The sequence below is a fragment of the Schistocerca serialis genome, chromosome 3 (assembly GCF_023864345.2).
Source record: "Schistocerca serialis cubense isolate TAMUIC-IGC-003099 chromosome 3, iqSchSeri2.2, whole genome shotgun sequence".
In the NCBI taxonomy this organism is placed as follows: Eukaryota; Metazoa; Arthropoda; class Insecta; order Orthoptera; family Acrididae; genus Schistocerca; species Schistocerca serialis.
In genome coordinates this window covers 319,372,489-319,390,634 of record NC_064640.1, presented here as the reverse complement: position 1 = coordinate 319,390,634, position 18,146 = coordinate 319,372,489, and the positions used below count along the sequence as shown (strand labels likewise).

General features: G+C 42.0%; 1 protein-coding gene across 1 annotated transcript in view; it reads right to left on the bottom strand.

Annotated features, from left to right (window-relative positions):
- The window catches only part of LOC126471603 (glutamate decarboxylase), a 278,613-nt gene that overhangs the window by 72,071 nt on the left and 188,396 nt on the right, over positions 1-18,146 (bottom strand). Inside the window, exons 3-6 of the mRNA XM_050099840.1 lie at positions 14,808-15,005; positions 7,633-7,751; positions 5,348-5,427; positions 5,099-5,270 (exon numbers count right to left, since the gene is read on the bottom strand). Coding sequence (XP_049955797.1) covers positions 5,099-5,270; positions 5,348-5,427; positions 7,633-7,751; positions 14,808-15,005 — 569 coding nt within the window. The remainder of the gene's footprint in view (positions 1-5,098; positions 5,271-5,347; positions 5,428-7,632; positions 7,752-14,807; positions 15,006-18,146) is intronic.

Below are 18,146 nucleotides of genomic sequence, written 5' to 3'. Positions count from 1 at the left end.
AGGTGGCGTAAGGCCGTAGCATTGAATGGAGATTACGTTGAAAAATAGTGTTGTGTAGCTAAAAGATTGGGGAATAACCTGGTGTATTTCAATGCTGAATAAAACAACCCCTGTTTCAGAAAAAAAATGTGTTGCATTACTTATTGAACTGCCCTCGTAGATGCAGTATACACTGCTTTAATGATTAAGGCTAATCAGGGATGGTGCCCTTGAGAAGGACTGTATTGATTTCCTGTCCCATTTTTCCTCAATCCGAGATTGAGCTCCGTCTGTAATGACCTCTTCATTGGTGGAATGTTGAACGCTGATCTTCCAACTCTCTTATGTTTCGGATACAGTCATCTGGTGTACAGAAGTGTGATAAGGACGGCAGCTGGAACGCAAACAACTCCGCGTCAAACTGTAGATCAGGGGAGAGGAAGCAGCTACTGCTCTAGTGGGACTATTAACATCAAGGACTAGCTGGTGTTTTGGTGTCACGAAGATACTTCAAATGCATCGAAGATTTAAGTTCTTCTCAGCACGAATATACATGATGCAACCATGGGCACATTATCTCCAAACATTACTGAATTTATGGCTTCCTGTTTTTCGGTAGCTTTGCAGCTGTTGTAAATTAAAGAGTTTCACTTAGCTCTGTATCTGAAGTAAACATCGTCATCGTGTTTCAACATATCATTTATAAGAACAATGAGAACAGTATTTGAACGAGAATACATTCGTGCTTTGCTCCAAAGTAGATCATACCTTGGAACAGATATTATATAAAGGTTTCGCATCACCCATTAGAAACATCTGTGAGCAGCCGATCTGCCGTAGTATTAACTTTCATGCGTAACGTGACACTGAAATCAACAAAGCAGATGTATAACTATTGTTCAGTATTTCTCTCCTGAAGTTGATGTGATGAGAAAGCAGCTTCAGCAATGCCAAGGTCCTCTCTGAATCCACACTCAGTATCGGAAAGTGATCTTTCATCCAGCCAGTCAGCTCGTCAGTTAAACAGTACTCTTGCTTTATCGAATATGCTATACAAAGGTATTCACTGGCGAGACCTGCAGTTCAAAGTATCGCCTTTTCCTTGTAAGTGGGATTCATCAGTGATGGCATGAAACAGTCACGAATTAAATCCCCTTCAACATAACCTTAAAAGTCCTTTATAAGCATATGTGGATTTCTCCGCTATCATTACTTGACGAAATACAGAAAATAGCCACTCTTTATTTAACTTTATTTATGCCAAAAGCGTTTAGAGTTTTCACCAATTTTCAACTGGCGGCACGGACAACGCTTTAATCTACCGCGCTATACTGATGAAAATGTAAATGTATTACACCAACTGAAAATGAATGAAAACTCTACACGGGTCTTGGTAAAAATAAAGCTACATTAAAAGTGTCGTGGATTAAATAATGTCTGTATCGTATTTCATGACAAAAGCAGGATGTTATTTGCTAGATGGACCACTCTCACAACTATCCTTGCTATTGCACCTTCCGCTTTCTTCAGCACTGTTGACGCTATGAAACGTTCGAATACTCAAATTGAAGAGAAGAAGCATGTAATTATTCTGGTCACCTATAGAGAATGTCCTTTGGCTTCGGCAGTCGCATTGCTCCATAATCTGACTTGAAATATGCTGTTTGCAACGCTTTGGACCCTAGATTCTTCCAGCTGCTTCATAGAATGAGATAACTAGCTGCTTATTTTCTAGAGTTTAAAACTCGTTTGTCTTAATTTGTCACCATTTTTTCTCTATTTTGCGGGTTCATTTTCAGCATTAGATTGTGTTACCTTGTTCGTCAGTTCTTGTGATGTTCAATCTATCGTGCTCACCTCGAGTAGCTCGTGGTGATTGTTTTCTCATCTGTGTTGGCCATTGTGGGCGTATACTCAGTCAGAAGTGTCATGAAATATTTTCCTCACAGGCTCAAGCTGAGTGTCGTATTAGGATCCAGTATCCCTCTTTGGTATTTCATTCAGGTCCCGAGATAGTTCATTTTTTATTGCAAAACTATGCCATTGTGCCTGTTCTCGGTCGCTGGTTTACCTTTACCAAAATAAAAACTCTTCCTTGATCTGCAACACAAACTCCATTCAGGTTTTCGATATCGAAGGCGTATCGGTATAGTTCTTGGGCTAATTCTGCGGTCTTTCTTTCTATGAAAGTTATTGGTTTACCTTCTTGCAGTGTTCGAATATTCCATGCTCCTTTCTTCATTTTTCAGTAGCTTTTCCTTTCATTTGTTTTTCGACCACATTGAAGTGCAATACTCAAGTAGCTGTGATTACCAGCTGTAGATCGTTTGGAATATCTGCTCTGAAGAGCCAAAGAAACTGGTACATCTGCCTGATATCGTGTAGGGCCCCCACGAGCACGCACAAGTGCCGCAACAGGACGTGGAATGGGCTCGACTAATGTCTGGAAGGAAGTGACACCATGAATCCTGCAGGGCTGTCCATAAATTCGTAAGAGTACGAGCGGCTGGAGATCTCTTCTGAACAGCACGTTGCAACGCATCATATATATGCTCAATAATCTTCATGTCTGGGGAGTTTGGTGGTCAGCGCAACTGTTTAAACTCAGAAGAGCGTTCCTGGAGCCACTCTGTAGCAATTCTGGACTTGTGAGATGTTGCGTTGTCTTTCTGAAATTACCCAAGTCAGTCAGATTGCACAATGGACATGAATGGATGCAGGTGATCAGGCAGGATGTTTACGTACGTGTCACCTGCCAGACTCGTATCTAGACGTATCAAGGGTCCCATATCACTCCAACTGCACACGCCCCACACCATTGCAGAGCCTCCATCAGCTTGAACAGTCCCTTTCTGACATGCAGGGTCCATGTACTCATGAGGTTGTCTCCATACACGTACAAGTCCATCCGCTCCTTACAATTTGAAACGAGACTCGTCCGACCAGTCATCAACAGTCCAATGTCGATGTTGACGGGCCCAGGCGAGGCGTGAAGCTTTGTGTTGTGCAGCCATCAAGGGTACACGAGTTGACCATCGGCTGCGAAAGCCAGTATCAATTATGTTTCTTTGAGGGGTTCGCACCCTGACACTTGTTGATGGCTTAGCATTGAAATCTGCAGCAATTTGCGGGAGGGTTACACTTCTGTCAAGTCGAACGATTCTCTTCAGTCGTCGTTGGTCCCGTTCTTTCAGGATCTTTTTCCGGCCACAGCGATGTCGGAGATTTGAAGTTTTACTGGACTCCTGATCTTCACGGTACACTCGTGAAATGGTCGTACGGTAAATCCCCACTTCATCGCTAGCTCGGAGATGCTGTGTACCATCACTCGTGCGCCGACTATAACACCACGTTCAAATTCACTTAAATCTTGATAACCTGACATCGCAGCAGCAGTAACCGATCTAACAACTGCGACAGACACTTGTTGTCTTATATAGGCGTTTCCGACCGCAGCGCCGTATTCTGCCTGTTTACGTATCTCTGTATTTGAATACGCATGACTATACCAGTTTCTTTGGCGTTACAGTGTATGTTAGTACCTTCCTTCACTTAGAGGGAGAGTAGTGGTATCTCTTAGTAGAGCTGAAGCTGTGAATCTAATCCATTGCCGCACTATGACACAAAAGCGATCACCCTGTCACAGTTGCTTCAGATATCTATTTTCTAGAACAACGAATGCATCATGTCAATTCCTTCATCTACCAGTCGCCATGGAAATTTTCTGCAATACTACATGCTTCTCAGAGTTTACGTTAGGAGCAGTAATTTTTTTAGAAGAATAATCAGTTGGTCGAGCGGTTCTAGGCGCTACAGTCTGGAACCGCGCGACCGCTATGGTCGCAGGTTCGAATCCTGCTCGGGCATGGATGTGTGTGATGTCCTTAGGTTAGTTAGGTTTAAGTAGTTCTAAGTTCTAGGGGACTGATGACCTTAGAAGTTAAGTCCCATAGTGCTCAGAGACATTTGAACCATTTTTTTGAATAATCATTTGTGCTGAAAGTACTCTCTCTTCTGGTCCATATTCCTATGGGGCAACGGATCATGGTACACAGCTGCCTATAAGATCCATTCATTTTTTAGCCATAAACATCCACATGCGCCTTCTCAACTACCCGCAGGTGCTCTTATGCATCGCTATAGTCGCTGGATTTGGCTATCATCAGCTTGGTCAACCATATGGCAAATATTTAATCATTTCTGATACTTCTGCATCAGGTAGTATAGGAATAATAAGTCGTTTTTCACGAAATGGGCCATTGTGTAGTTTGTAGGAATGTAATACTTTCCATCAGTATTCTGTGCCGCTGATCCAGTTATGTACGTTTAGCCACCCTCGGTGCTTCAGGACAGAAAAACACTCGGCTCCGAAGCTAATTTCAGCTGGTATTCCGGCCCCTCCTGTGTCAACCCCCCAGACGACGTTGCCTGTGCCCCAGCGCTGGGAGATACAGGTCGGGAACCTTCCTTCATTGAAACAGAGCAGGCGGCGTTTATCAGTACTCTCGATTACTTTTGTAGAGCAATCACTCGATAATGTAGCATTCACACAGAATGGAGCCCATCCGCACATCGCAATGATCGAAAACTGTCTGTAATCTTGTTCTCAGCCACTCTTTCATGCAAAAAAGAGATTTCAGAGTTGTCTAGCCTCTACACATTGTCACTTTTGGCTGTCGAAGTACCCGAAGGTACAGAATTACTGAGGTTGGCCGACGTCATTGGCCTTGCTAAAAGAATCTGTGCACTATCAGTTGTCAGGAGCAGCAAATGAGATCTTCTCCAGTGATATGAAAAGTGTCAAGCTTCGTCTGACGATTGTTCTTTAGTCAAGAGTTTGCCTCTTCAAAAATTTGTAATTATAACTGTGTTGTGTTGCGAACTTTGAGTAAAGAGCCACTTATGGACGAAAAATGTAAATATTCTTAGAAGTTATTTTTAATTATCAACAAAAGACATACATTTTGACAGCATCGCTTTACTGGGGATACTTTTGGAGTAATTGATATTTACTTCTTCCTTTTTTGCACTTTTTAGTACAGAGGAAATTACAGAGTGTAGAGTAGTATTTTTGGTAGTTACTGCAAGTAGAAAAGAATGTCATGTAGTGAGTGCTTACGTCAATATGTAACCACAGTTTGTACTTCTGGCAGATATCAGCAATCGGTTCAATAGGGTCGAAAGAGCCAAGGACTGTTGTTCCAGCTGTTGCATTCACAAAGAACGGTATCTGGCCTCTCATCTTCCGCTCTACAATGAGACGCTCCAGCTCTGATGGAATCATTCGGCCTCTGAAAAATACAAAGGGAATTAGGCAAGATGTATATGACTTGTAGACGTGCGTCAGGTTTGCGTGTTGTGTACCTACTTGTCATCAGACGGGACTAGGACGCAGTTGTCGGTACCCAGCCCACACACCGCAGCGCAGCTCTTCACTGAGTAGTGGCACTGCAACAAAAACTTCCGTCAACATTCGTTTACCACAATTACATGTTTGCAGCTGCAATTCCTGTTCAATACGTTACAAACTTGTGTCCTAGAATGATTCCGAAGTACAGACCGACCATGGCAGTTGGATGTCAGGAAAGACGACGTTGTAAATTGGGCAGCTTGGGAGGAGAATTATACGGGCTCTGGAGTACATTTTGTGCCGTGTTTTATATTTTCTCTGAATATGTGAGTAATTCTAGATGTTACAACACTCGCCTCTCGCCATCCATGTACAACACAATCAATGATGCTCATAGGCGAACTGGGGTGGGGGAGGGGGCAAAATTTAGATTGACTTGGTTAATAGCTTCATAATACTGTTCTTCCTGCTCTCTCGATCACTTTATCACCACCAATGTGATTATCGTCTGATGATGTCTTTCGAATTAGATTTTTTTCAGTTGGTGAAAAAAGCGATAATGCGTTAGTAGGGGATATGGACTGTACGCTCGACACATCAAAATCTACTATCTAATATAGCAGGAAAATCGCGGGAAGTATGATACGTTGCTAGAACTATTTAGAGTAAAGTAACGCTCGACCTACGTAGTTTTAATTGATTGTAGGAATTTTGGGGTGTCAGATGAAACTCCACGCAATAGCGAAAAACTGGATTTTAGGTGCCAAATGTCAGTTTAAAACTTGGTAAGTGTCTTTGGAATACGTTTGAGAGGTTTGGAACTAAGTTTGGAGCTTCGTCTCGTTAAATGACTTTTGGGACACAGGCTGCCGTTACAAGTCTGTCTTCTACGAAGAACGCACTTACACGGTGACAATTATTGAACTATATAGAATAAAATAGTCAAAACTTCTGAAAGGTTTGCGTTAGGACGTTCAAACTGCACGGTTGGCCGCGGGGCATGATGGGAATTAATATGCGCATGCATGGTTTGGTTTAGCGACGAAGCCCACTTTCATTTGGTTGGGTTCGTCTATAAACAAAATTGGCGCTTTTGGGGGACTGACAGTCCGCATTTCGCGATCGAGAAGTTTCTTCACCCTCAACGGGAGACTGTGTGGTGTGCAATGTCTAGTCACGGAATAATCGATGCGATATTCTTTTATGGCACGGTGACTACCGAACGGTACGTGAAGGTTTTGGAAGTCACCCTGATTTCGACAAGACGGAGGTCGACCCCATCGAAGTAGGAGAGTGTTTGCTGTCCTGGAGGAGCACTTTGGGGACCGCATTCTGGCTCTGGGGTACCCAGAGGCCACTGGCATGGGCCTCGATTGGCCGCCATATTAAAGACAAGGTGTACAGCAAGAACCCAAAAGCCATTGCTGATCTGGAAACAGCCATTCGGCAGGTTATCCACAGTATCCATCTTCCGACACTTCAGCGAGTCTTGCAGAATTTCGCTATTCCTTTGCACCACATCATCGCCAACGATGGCAGGCATGTCGAACATATCATAACCTAACTCTAAATATCTTTAGTGAGGCTTAAATGTTGAAAAAACTGTGTGTACGCCATAGTTTGTAATTAATTAACGTTTTTTTCATATAGCTCAATAATTGTCGACTGTACCCGAAGTTGTTATAAAACATTAGTGAGCCAGAAATTAAATACACCGATTGAGTTGGCGTCCACCCTTACTACTGGTGCCATAGGCAGTTCATCACAATCCATGTGGTAATGTTCAGCGTTGTTTACCTGATACAACTGGGTTTCAGGTTTCCTTCTTCGAACGACAATGACTATGTCCATGTTTTCGCACCAACAGATTGTTATACTCACGGCATGCTTATATTATGATAACTATTTTCTTATAATTTAAACCACGGCAATGTTGCTAAACTTCGTGATTTTGCTGGTACTAATAAACAAAATTGAGGATAGATTTGGTAGGAGTGCCACAAGCACGAAAATGATTCAAAATCTTTAATTCAAAATATCCACTGAATTCCTTAACATTTTGTTTCTCAAGTTATTTGAGGAACATCAGCTTCAGACAGCCTAAAGTTGATTTTACTACATACTCGTACATCGGAAACAGATATGCCTTTCACTACACAGTATTAACTACCTACACAGCTACACTCATAAAAGGAGAGAGCCAGTCTGAGATGGAACAACATAAATATTGATCCATGTTACGAGTAGATATAATACAGAGAAGTGGAAAATATATATTCAAACAATGTGTATTTTGGGAATACCTGATCTGAGGTGTACATGACAAGTTGACCGTTGATGGAATGCAGCCCTTTCTCTTTGTAGCCTGGGAACATTCGATGTCTGGCCGCCAGAAACGCGTACAAGTTGGATATAGAGCCACCTGCAAAAGAATTGTGCTTTCTGTTCATAAAAATAATGTCGTTTTGCAATTGCATGGCTTTAAAGGGTTGTATTAGTATGCGAAGTACATCATAATAAATGTAACTGGTTGTGTCTAGAACCATGTTATAACAATAGGTTTCGAGATTGACATTTATTATTTTCTCAAAAAAGTTCACAGTAGGGAAAAGGGCGGTGGAAATCGATTCGCAGATCAAACGTTACGTTACTGCGAGTCTTCTCGGACATCTTATCATCCATTACATAATTTTTATAGTTATTACATTTAGTTTTATTTATTCCGGGTCAGGGTGACACGAACTTTGGTGCACTATGTGCTATTCAGGTGAAGATTTACGTTTTCCTGAGAAGAAAGCTATCTAAGATGTTGATATTTTTTGGTGTATGTGTATGTGTGTGTGTGTGTGTGTGTGTGTGTGTGTGTGTGTGTGTGTGTGGTGGGGTGTAGGGGTCGTTCTTCGGTCCTCCCCTTGGTGACAATGTCTTTATCTCAATGCAGTATTTACACCAAAAGTCTTCAGTTATATGTTGGGTGAATTCTAAGCTCTTTCTTACCCTACAGTGTTTGCCCTTTACTGGGCGCTCTAGTACTATGAAAGCTATTCCCTGATGTATCAATTTATGCCCTATGATGCTGTTCCTTTTTTCCGGTTTGTGCATTTTTTGTAAATGATTAATAAAGAGGCCGGCCGGTGTGGCCGTGCGGTTCTAGGCGCTTCAGTCTGGAACCGCGTGATCGCTACGGTCGCAGGTTCGAATCCTGCCTCGGGCATGGATGTGTGTGATGTCCTTAGGTTAGTTAGGTTTAAGTAGTTCTAAATTCTAGGGGACTGATGACCACAGATGTTAAGTCCCATAGTGCTCAGAGCCATTTGAACCATTAATAAAGACCACCTCAGCTGTATTATTACACGTTAGTATCACTATTCAAATGGCGCACACATGCAGTACATTTATAATGTGTAATGAATGTCATTGCAGAAAATAAAAATAAATCGACTAAATATTAATACCTAGGTTTCTAATCGATTCCGCCGCTGTGGCACAGGCATTCATAAACTCATTCCATGTGCCCTTATAGCATCATAGGACTCACTTCTCTCTTACGTATCTGATAGATTCTTTCACTGTACCACAGTTACAACTCGGAGGCTCCACAATACTCCATTTATAGAGTGGGTCAGAGCACCAACCACATCTAGTGCGGATTCTTTTTAATTTGACACACAGTTTCCTGTCAGTTTCGACACTCACGGTACCACAGTTATATTCCTCGAACCATTTCCGTTCTTGGCAATTTCCGATGTGTTTGCAGTTCAGAGATCTCTTACATTGGTGTTACTTGTAGCTATCTGTTCAGCGTACAGTAGTTGCGGCTGTCTCGAACGAAGCCTATTTCTTAGTAAGACAGTTAGGTTGCCATGGATGGGCAGTTGTATTCTGTTGTATATTGCAATAATTTCTTAGCAGGGTCTTACTCCTGCGAATTTGCAGTGTGTATATATTGGTTAGCAGGGGAAGCCAGAAGACAGGAGTTAGTCTGATGGTACCAGTAATTATGTGCATCGTGTTGTTGAGCTGCGCATCGATGAGGCTGGTATGACAACTATTACACCACACTGAAGCACAATACTCTCCGGCCGAAAAAAACAGTGCAAGAGCCGATGTACGCAGAGTCTACAGAGCTGCTAGGCTGTGCCACACACCCTCTGAATGATGTTGAGATTTGTTTTATCTTGGCCGATGTGTTTTCCAAATGTATTCTATAAGAAAGATTGCCGTCGCGTGTGATGCCAAGATACTTGGAGTACTTGTTGTGATGGAGAGTATTACCATCAAATTGTCAGCCCCTGGTAGCTGAGTGGCCAGCGCGACCGAATGTCACACCTAACGACCCGTGTTCGATTCCCTGCTGCGTCGGAGATTTTCTCCGCTCAGGGACTGGGTGTTGTGTCGTCCTTATCATCATCATTTCATCCCCATCGACACGCAAGTCGCCGAAGTGGCGTCAACTCGAAAGATTTGCAACAGGTGAACCGTCTACCCGACGGGAGGCCCTAGCCACACGGCGTTTGCATACCATCAAATTGCACTTTGAGCTCAGTGTAAGCTTGTTTGTTGTTAAGACGAAAAACACAAACCTCGCTCGTACTGGTAACGGGCTGCAGTCTCCATTTTTTAAAATATGGGTTAAGGGCCAGTAATTCCTCTGTCAGTGTCTCCTCTGACCGATCAAGCTACTTTTGTTGACAAGCCAGAGAGAGAGAGAGAGAGAGAGATATCGTCTGACAGGTCGGAAATATAAAAGGTGCGAGAACTGAGCCCTGTGGCAGGCCATTACTTAGTTTCCTTACTGAGTTTCTATTTTCACCCAAGAAAATCTGAAAGTATCGATTACTAATGATGTTATACATGAGAAATGCTGCTGTTCGGCATTTAATTATTTTAAGTAATTTGTAAATCATCCCTTCCCTCCAGATGGTGTCATATGCTGCCGTAGAGTTGATAAAGCACACAGATATTTTTCGTTTCTTCTGGAAACCGGCCTCTATGAAAGTTGTCAGCGCTAGTACCCGGTAGTTGCAGCTTCTGTAAGGCCTAAATCTCGCTTCTTCTATTGTAATGCGTTCTAGAATGGTAACACAGTTAAATGAGTTACGATCGGTTTCGATCGATGAACATCTTGAACTTTCTTGCAGTTACACACAACAGGAAATTAAACTGAAGCTACAACATCTTCATGAATAACATGATAAAGACTACACATGTCTGTATTCGACGGTTGTGCGAAGAACTAATTTATGTTGTGTACGACTTCATACACAATGGTAAGAAGAGGTGAGCTACATAGTGCTGCGACAACAGTCGTCACACGAATGCTGGACAGGAGCAGAAATGATCAGCGATCAAGTTAACACAATAAACAGACGGTTTATGTAACTTGTATTTCTGCAAAAGAACGAAGACTCATTACAAATACTGCAGCAAAAAAACAGGGTCCAGCTACCAGCGTCGCAGGAAGTGGCTCCAAACGCAAGTGGGAGTGTGACTGCCGCCTGCCGTTCTATACTGCGGTGGCAGGGGCGCTCGCAGTCCAGATTCACTGGAGGCGTGGCTCAGTGGGTGCACACTATTGGGTCCGCCAGACCCCGCGCGACCGCTACCGGCATCTAATGGAAAATTGAAATTCCATTGCCAACTGTGATAAGCCGGTGGGGTGGTATAAATAAGTGATACCACACTTTATTATCTTATGAGTCCACTTAATTTGCAGCATTCTTCTTTAATACCAATCTTCAACTCTCCAAATCTCTTCTTCTGCGGTTTTTCCACACTTTGACTCAATGTCATACAAATTCGCGCTTCAGATGTACACATTCATAAATTTCTTTCTCTGATAAAGTGATATAGTCATATATTTCATAGAAATTAAAGGTAATAGAATTCCATCAGCTAGTCTATTGCGTGTTCCTCAATCTGGGTTTCAATTTTGTCGCTATTCTCATCTTTGCTGTTTCTCAATACTTACGACTTTTGAAGGTTCAGTTTCATTCCATTGTATATATGGGTCCTGTAATTATTTCTTACCATCACAGGAGACAAACAGTGTTATTAGCGAATCTTACAAATGATAGCGTGTGTAAACCTTTCTTTCATTGCCTTCATTGCTTCTTGTTTATGCTGTCTACAGTCTGAAGACTGATTTGATGCTTCTCTCCAGACTGCTCTATCCTGTGCAAGCCTCTTCATCTCCGAGGAAACTACGGCAGCCCACATACTTTTGAATTTGGTTTCTGTATTCGTTTCTTTGTTTCCCTCTGCAATTTCCCCCCCCCCCCCCCCCCACCCACTTTCCCCGTCCCACACTTCTCTCCAACACGAAAGTGATGATCCCTTAATGTCTCAGCATGTATCCTATCAACCGATCCCGTCTTTCACTCAAGTTATGCTTCAAATTTCTTTTCTCCCCAGTTCAGTACTTCCTCATTGGTTACATATTCTACCCATTTAATCTTCAGCATTTTTCTGTGGCACCACATTCCAAAAGCTTCTATTCTCTTCTTGTCTCAACTATTTATCGTCCAAATTTCACTTCCACACAAGACTATACTCCAGACAATTAACCGCAGAAAATATTTCCTAACACTAAAACCTACTCGTGTGTCCGATGTTAACAAATTTCTCTTCTTTTCTTGCCAGTGGGATTGTGCATTTTAAATCCTCTCTGCTTCCGCCATCATCAGTTATTTTACTGCCCAAATAACAAAACTGTCAGCATCGCCTTTTTTAATTTGACTACATTCTAATATTATCGTTTTAATTTTGTTGATTTTCATCTTATATCCTCCTTTCAAGACAATTTCCGTTCTGTTCAACTGCTCGTTTGCTATGTCTGACGATATACATGTTGAATTTCAAAGGACGAGCAGTACCTCCCTGCGATATGCTCTTTATAATCCGAGCACTCCCCTCGTGGTTTTTGTGCGTAATGTATATTTCTTATAATTCCGAATAACTTATATCTATCATTTAAAATCAAAACATCTTGCCCCACTTCATGTTATCGAAGTGTCTTGAGTTTTCGTAAGTCTTGTCTCCATTAACAAGCATAACGTCAAAGCTGCCTTTCCAGTATAATACATTTTACGTTTTCTAAAGCCGAACTGACCGCCTGACACAGTCTCAATTTTCTTTTCCAGTCTTCAGCAATTTGTATGGTTGAGTTGTCGTGCTGATTGTGTAACAGTTCTTGCATCTATCATCGGGACTGTGTGGATGATATTATTCCGAAGGTCTTATAAATAACATAAGGGTATACATACTAGCTCCAGAAAGCTAAGGGGTGAAACAAGATACATAAGACGAAACAAAACGAGGAAAAAGCTGTTTGAAAGTATTACCGAATATCAAGGGTGATTTTGCAAACTTCGCACTAATTCAGTTTTCCTGTTTGCAGTGCAAGTGCAGAACCACCATTCTGTGTGACTACATACGTTCTAATACGCAGTAGTTTAACGTATCCATACGCTTACGTTAAGCAGTTCTTATGTTTACACGACGGAATCAAACAGGAAATTGGATGCAGCGTTTGCTTTTTAAATGATTCATCTTTGTTAAAATATTTGATTGTGAAGATTACTTTCTTCGTTTTCTCGCAACATTTATTAATAGCAGTGTTGCCATGATGTCGCATTATTTCGAAAACTTCGTTGATGACAAGTAAGGTAGAGTTAAATAACTGTTCGCAGCAGGTAATCATACGCATTCAATATTTGAAGCATGCAGCAGACATGACGACTTCCAACTACTGTTGCCCTCTTCTGATTCCTGCAAGTAATGAACATGGACAAGAAGACAGACACAATTTTAAATGTGAATTGCTTGATTGTGTGACAAATAAAACATGCCACGTAAGCTTACAGTTATTACTGATTTACTTTTACCTGAATATGTTATTAAAACCTGCAGTTCACTGTATCACTGCATGGATTTGCTTTATAAATATGACACTCTAATAAGCAGAATCTGGTCGTAGTAGTACGTAACGACAGACTGGGGTAACGGTGCTGTGAAAGAGTAGTTGCGTACTCTCGTGGAGAAAAAGCTGGATGAAGCTTAGATAGAGAATAAAACAAGGAATGAAGAGAAACACGACACTAGGTTGAAAAACAAGAATGGAAGAGCTGTAAGTGGATGTTTTAGTGAGCGACTAGTATAGAAGAAGAAGAAAACTATATGTGAGTAAAGGATACCTGAGTCATGGGAAGTAATCGAAGTTGTGATGATGACGATGACAATGGTTACGATAACCAGTTCACTGGTGAATTTAAATCACTACCTACACATAGGGAAGAACCTAATGAGTTATTTTGCATCTGTAGAGAAGTAGGTAAAGGCAGAGAATTTGGTACAGGTATGTTGGGTGCACTGCTGTATGTACTGCAGAGGACACCCCAAGACTATATTTGTGATGACTGCTTTTTGAAGAAATGGACATTCTAAAAACTGTTGAAATGTGTAATTGAAAATGATTACACATTCCATGTTACAGTTTAAATCATTTCAATATTCTGATTTCCTAACAGAATTGACAGATAATTTAAGTGGATGTTATTTTCACTCATGTACACAATTCCCCAACCACTGAGGATGATTATCCCATGGGATGGATACCGTGAGCAGTCGTATATTCGTGATATTTGTCGTGTAACTTCATTGTACCGCTTGTTACTTTTAAATTGGTTTAATATAGTGAAAGTAGAGAACCTATGAATTTAATAAGACAATAATTTTTGCTGAAGTGCTTACTATTCCTATACTTTCCCTTAATACTAATGATCACACACATACTAACAATACATCTCGCTTCTCACATAACAGCGCTTCCCCTTCTGCTATTATCGAAATATCTCATATGATCCTGCCAGCTATTTCCTGTCAATAAAAGACAATCTAATTTTCCTTACAAAGGCCTAAGGAATTTGATAACATTATTTTATTTCTTTAATTATTCCTTCCAAATTTTCATTGCACAGATGACATTATTTTTACTAAATGCTAGGTTACGTGTTACTGTACTCCATGCAATTTATTGTTGTTACATATAAAAATACTGAACAGTATTGCTGTCATGTGAACTTCAAACGATTGCACATAGACGTTTCATTATTTGTAACTTAACCTGACGAAATTGAAACCATGCTCCCGTTTGAGTAATATTCACTCTATTCATTGTTTTACACCTGATAATTCTTTACACAGTTTTTAATCTTTTTATAACATAAACATAGATAAGTCCTCGGACTTTGTACAAAAAAACTGTAAGCTACATGCATCAGTAATATAACTTTAGCATACAGAAGTATCATACATGCTGCGTACATGAATCCAAATGTAAAACACAACAAACAGACGCTGAAATTCAGTAATTTCTACATAGTTAGCCATAGTACCGCTAGTCATGAATTATTCTTTCTTTTTAGAACTATTACGTAATATAAATAGGTAATGTTTAATCTCAGGCATCGTAATTTACCGGGAGCGAGGATAGAATCTCCACCGCGCCAGCCGATGATTTCCCTCATGCGTTCGAGCACGACGTGCTCCATGAGGATGAACACGGGTGCTATCTCGTACGTGAACATGTTGGTATTGGCTGTAGCTGTCAGCCATTCGCCTGCCATTGAGACCAGATCCAGGCCGCATGACAATTGGTTGAAGAAGTGAGGATGGCCTGGAACAAAGCACAACAATCAATGAGAATTTCGTAGCATGCGGGCAGCGAAAAACACAGATACATCACTTTCTAATACGTGCCAGATGATTAATCAGCACAAGCCTAAATTTCTTTAACTTAAGAAAATATTACTAATACCACTGGCAGTAGAGCTCTTCTGCTGCAAGCTCTTTGCTTTCCATGTTATGGGAAGACATCGTATTGACAAAAAAAAAAAAAAAAAAAAACCCTTAAACGTCGGCACTAAAGTGCATGTCTTAAGAGCTATGAGCACTTGTTCATCTTCGCTACTGTGAGAGACATCTCTGCTGCTAACAAGTGCTGGAAACTCTGAGTTACGAATTTTAGAGCTCATGTTGACTAGACAATATTTTATTGTTTTGATCCATATTAGCTCCTGAAGAAATATGGAAAGTAAAGACTTTGTAGTAGGAGAAGGCCACCGTCAGAGGTATCAGAACGATTTTCGCTTATAATTTTCGATTCGGTTGTTTCCGGACCAGGGTCTCATACCCCACATTGATACATTTACGCTCCTCCATCATCTCTGAAAGTTTGTAACATACCAACGGCATCAATCTGTAAAGAGAGGCAGCTGCCAGTCCGTGCGACAATCGCTGATTATCTGCAGCTCTTCCCAAATTTCTCAAAAGGATTCTACCGATGAGAACAACCTTAGAGATTCCCTAGTTTTTACGACACATACGAACTTAGGACAAGAGTGGCTCAAACTCACAGCTGGGAGGAACTACCCATACACGCAAAAAATATTAGTAATTCTGCAGGAATTATGGAAAACTTAGCTGAATATTTCGAAGCTAAGTTTGAAATGTGTCTCTCATGGGAATTTCACAACTACTGTTAAATCGAAAACAGTTCAAAAATTGACGGTTTCTCTAAAAGCTGTGGAGAGGCGGATATTTGGATAACTTGGAGAGACAGGACACAAGTTAATCGTGTGGAAGCTGTAATTGTTTCTCTAATGAAATGGAAATGTTTGGGATTGATAGCTAGGTGAATAAATCGAAGATGAAAATTGAACTTTTTTACTCGATTCCGAGAGATAAGAAAATTCCAAGACGGCTACCTAACGGAAGGCACGTGGAGGATATTACAGAGTATGAAGCAGCAGCGTTGCTGCACATGACTGAAGACTTTAATGCTCGGAAAAGTCGACACTGGACCTATATCTAGCAATGGATGTGGCCGACGATTACATATACGACCAATGTTTTGCAGATGGCACCAGAGGCTTCATACGCACAGATACTATGACGTTGTTACCAAGAAAGACAAATCAGAGAATGTAGAAAGAAAACTCTCAGAATCATTAAAGAAATATAGTCCATTCTATAGAGAGTATCTGTTTGAACCCAGCCACTTGCGAACATGTTTCCACCTCCTTCAAAAAGAACAAGTCTGCATTAGGAAAGCTGTGAGTGACATAGGACACCTTTTTATAGGATCTCCTTGCGACTCCTAGATATATAGGAGAAACTGGAGAGACAGTACTGACGTATGAGAGCGACTGTGTAAAGATGAAACAAAAATTATGTGCAAGAAAAGTCTTCTTTCCAAGATACATTGCCTGACAGAAAACGTGAAGCACCCAGAAGCCATGGTCGGATGTCAGTGTCAGCTTCGTACACGTACACACTATCGACAGGTACTGAAACGCTTGGAGATGACGTCCACCAGAGTGTGCTAGTGTTGTTAGTGTTTAGTACTGCTACCGGGTTTGGCGAGATATATAAGAGATGTGAACAGCGTCAGATGTTGATCACTGCTGTGTACTTGTGTGGGACAGCATTGTTGTACAGCGACTCCATTGGATGTGATGAACTGTTCCTGTTACGCTCAACAAAAGTGCGTTATACTGAGGGAAACGAACGTCAGCCTGAAGTCCAGACAACATCTCACACTAAGGCGTATTCGGAATGAAAGAATGCTTATCCAGTAAGGTGCCGAAGCAGAAGACGCTTGCCCCCGCCCCTGGAGTGTGCAGTTGAGTAAATTACGGTTCCGACTAGGCTCCTGCAGGAACTGAGTAAACAACAAAATTAGAACAACTTCATTGCTACCCAATGGCGACATCTGGCCGCTACAGACTTCTCTCCGTTCTGGGGTGGGACAGCTGCTGTTGGAGAATTACTGGCTAGCAGGCCCTCATAAATACATCCCCCGCCCCCCTCCCCCAAATCAGACCCTCACTCTCAGATGTTGGCTGATGTTCTCTTTACACGATCATATCGAGAAATGTACGTGAAGCCTAACACCACCGTCTTCATTAGCTGTTAATCTCAAGCCGAGGACCACTGCAGTGCCAGATGAAGTATCCAGTCACCTTTCACGGACCTTTTCTGCAGTATCAGCAGGTACCCGCGTGAGCAGGAGACTGCATGCAGGCAAATTGGTGCCTTCGCATCGCTGGGTCACATGTCGGGAGACTATCTTCCGTATTGACCACATCCTCAGTGTGTGGCATGTTCGAGCCTGGGCTGGGAGCTGCCCCTATCTCTCTGTTGCTGTTTACTGGTTCTGTGAGGTCTCATTGTTGATGATCACTGTTTACTGCAGGCATATGCCCTTGGCGTCGGCCATTCTCGATACCACGGTTTAAATACCGTCCTTCCTGATGTACGCTGTGACTACCAGGCTGTCAGACTGCCAGAAGCTTTGTCTGTCACACATCGATGGCGGCACGTGGTAACGTCAGCCTCCATCAGCTTCATTGACACGAGCAGCCGTCGCGACTAATGCGTGCTGTCTCCTGGGCTGGCCGTTGCTGAGATTGGTTCAGTACACATCTGCAGCCAACTAAGTCATTCGTCATCTGGGAGCAACAGCCTCACGCCTGCTGCAATCTCATATCTGTATAAAAATGACTAAAGGAGTATTGTAAACAGGGATGTTTCACAAACAGTTCGTCAGTGCGTCCTGATCTACGAATGGCCGAATCCTCCACCACTTTCGGGGTCAGCTGTCGGCCCCAACAGCGTTATCAGCATTTGACAGTTCGAAATGGGCCCCATTGTGGGTCTCCATTTGGGCGGCTGGTCGAATCGTGCAATATACAGATTTGTGGGGTGTTCGGATGTGACAGCGACCCAATGCTGGACTGCCTGGGAACGTGAAGGC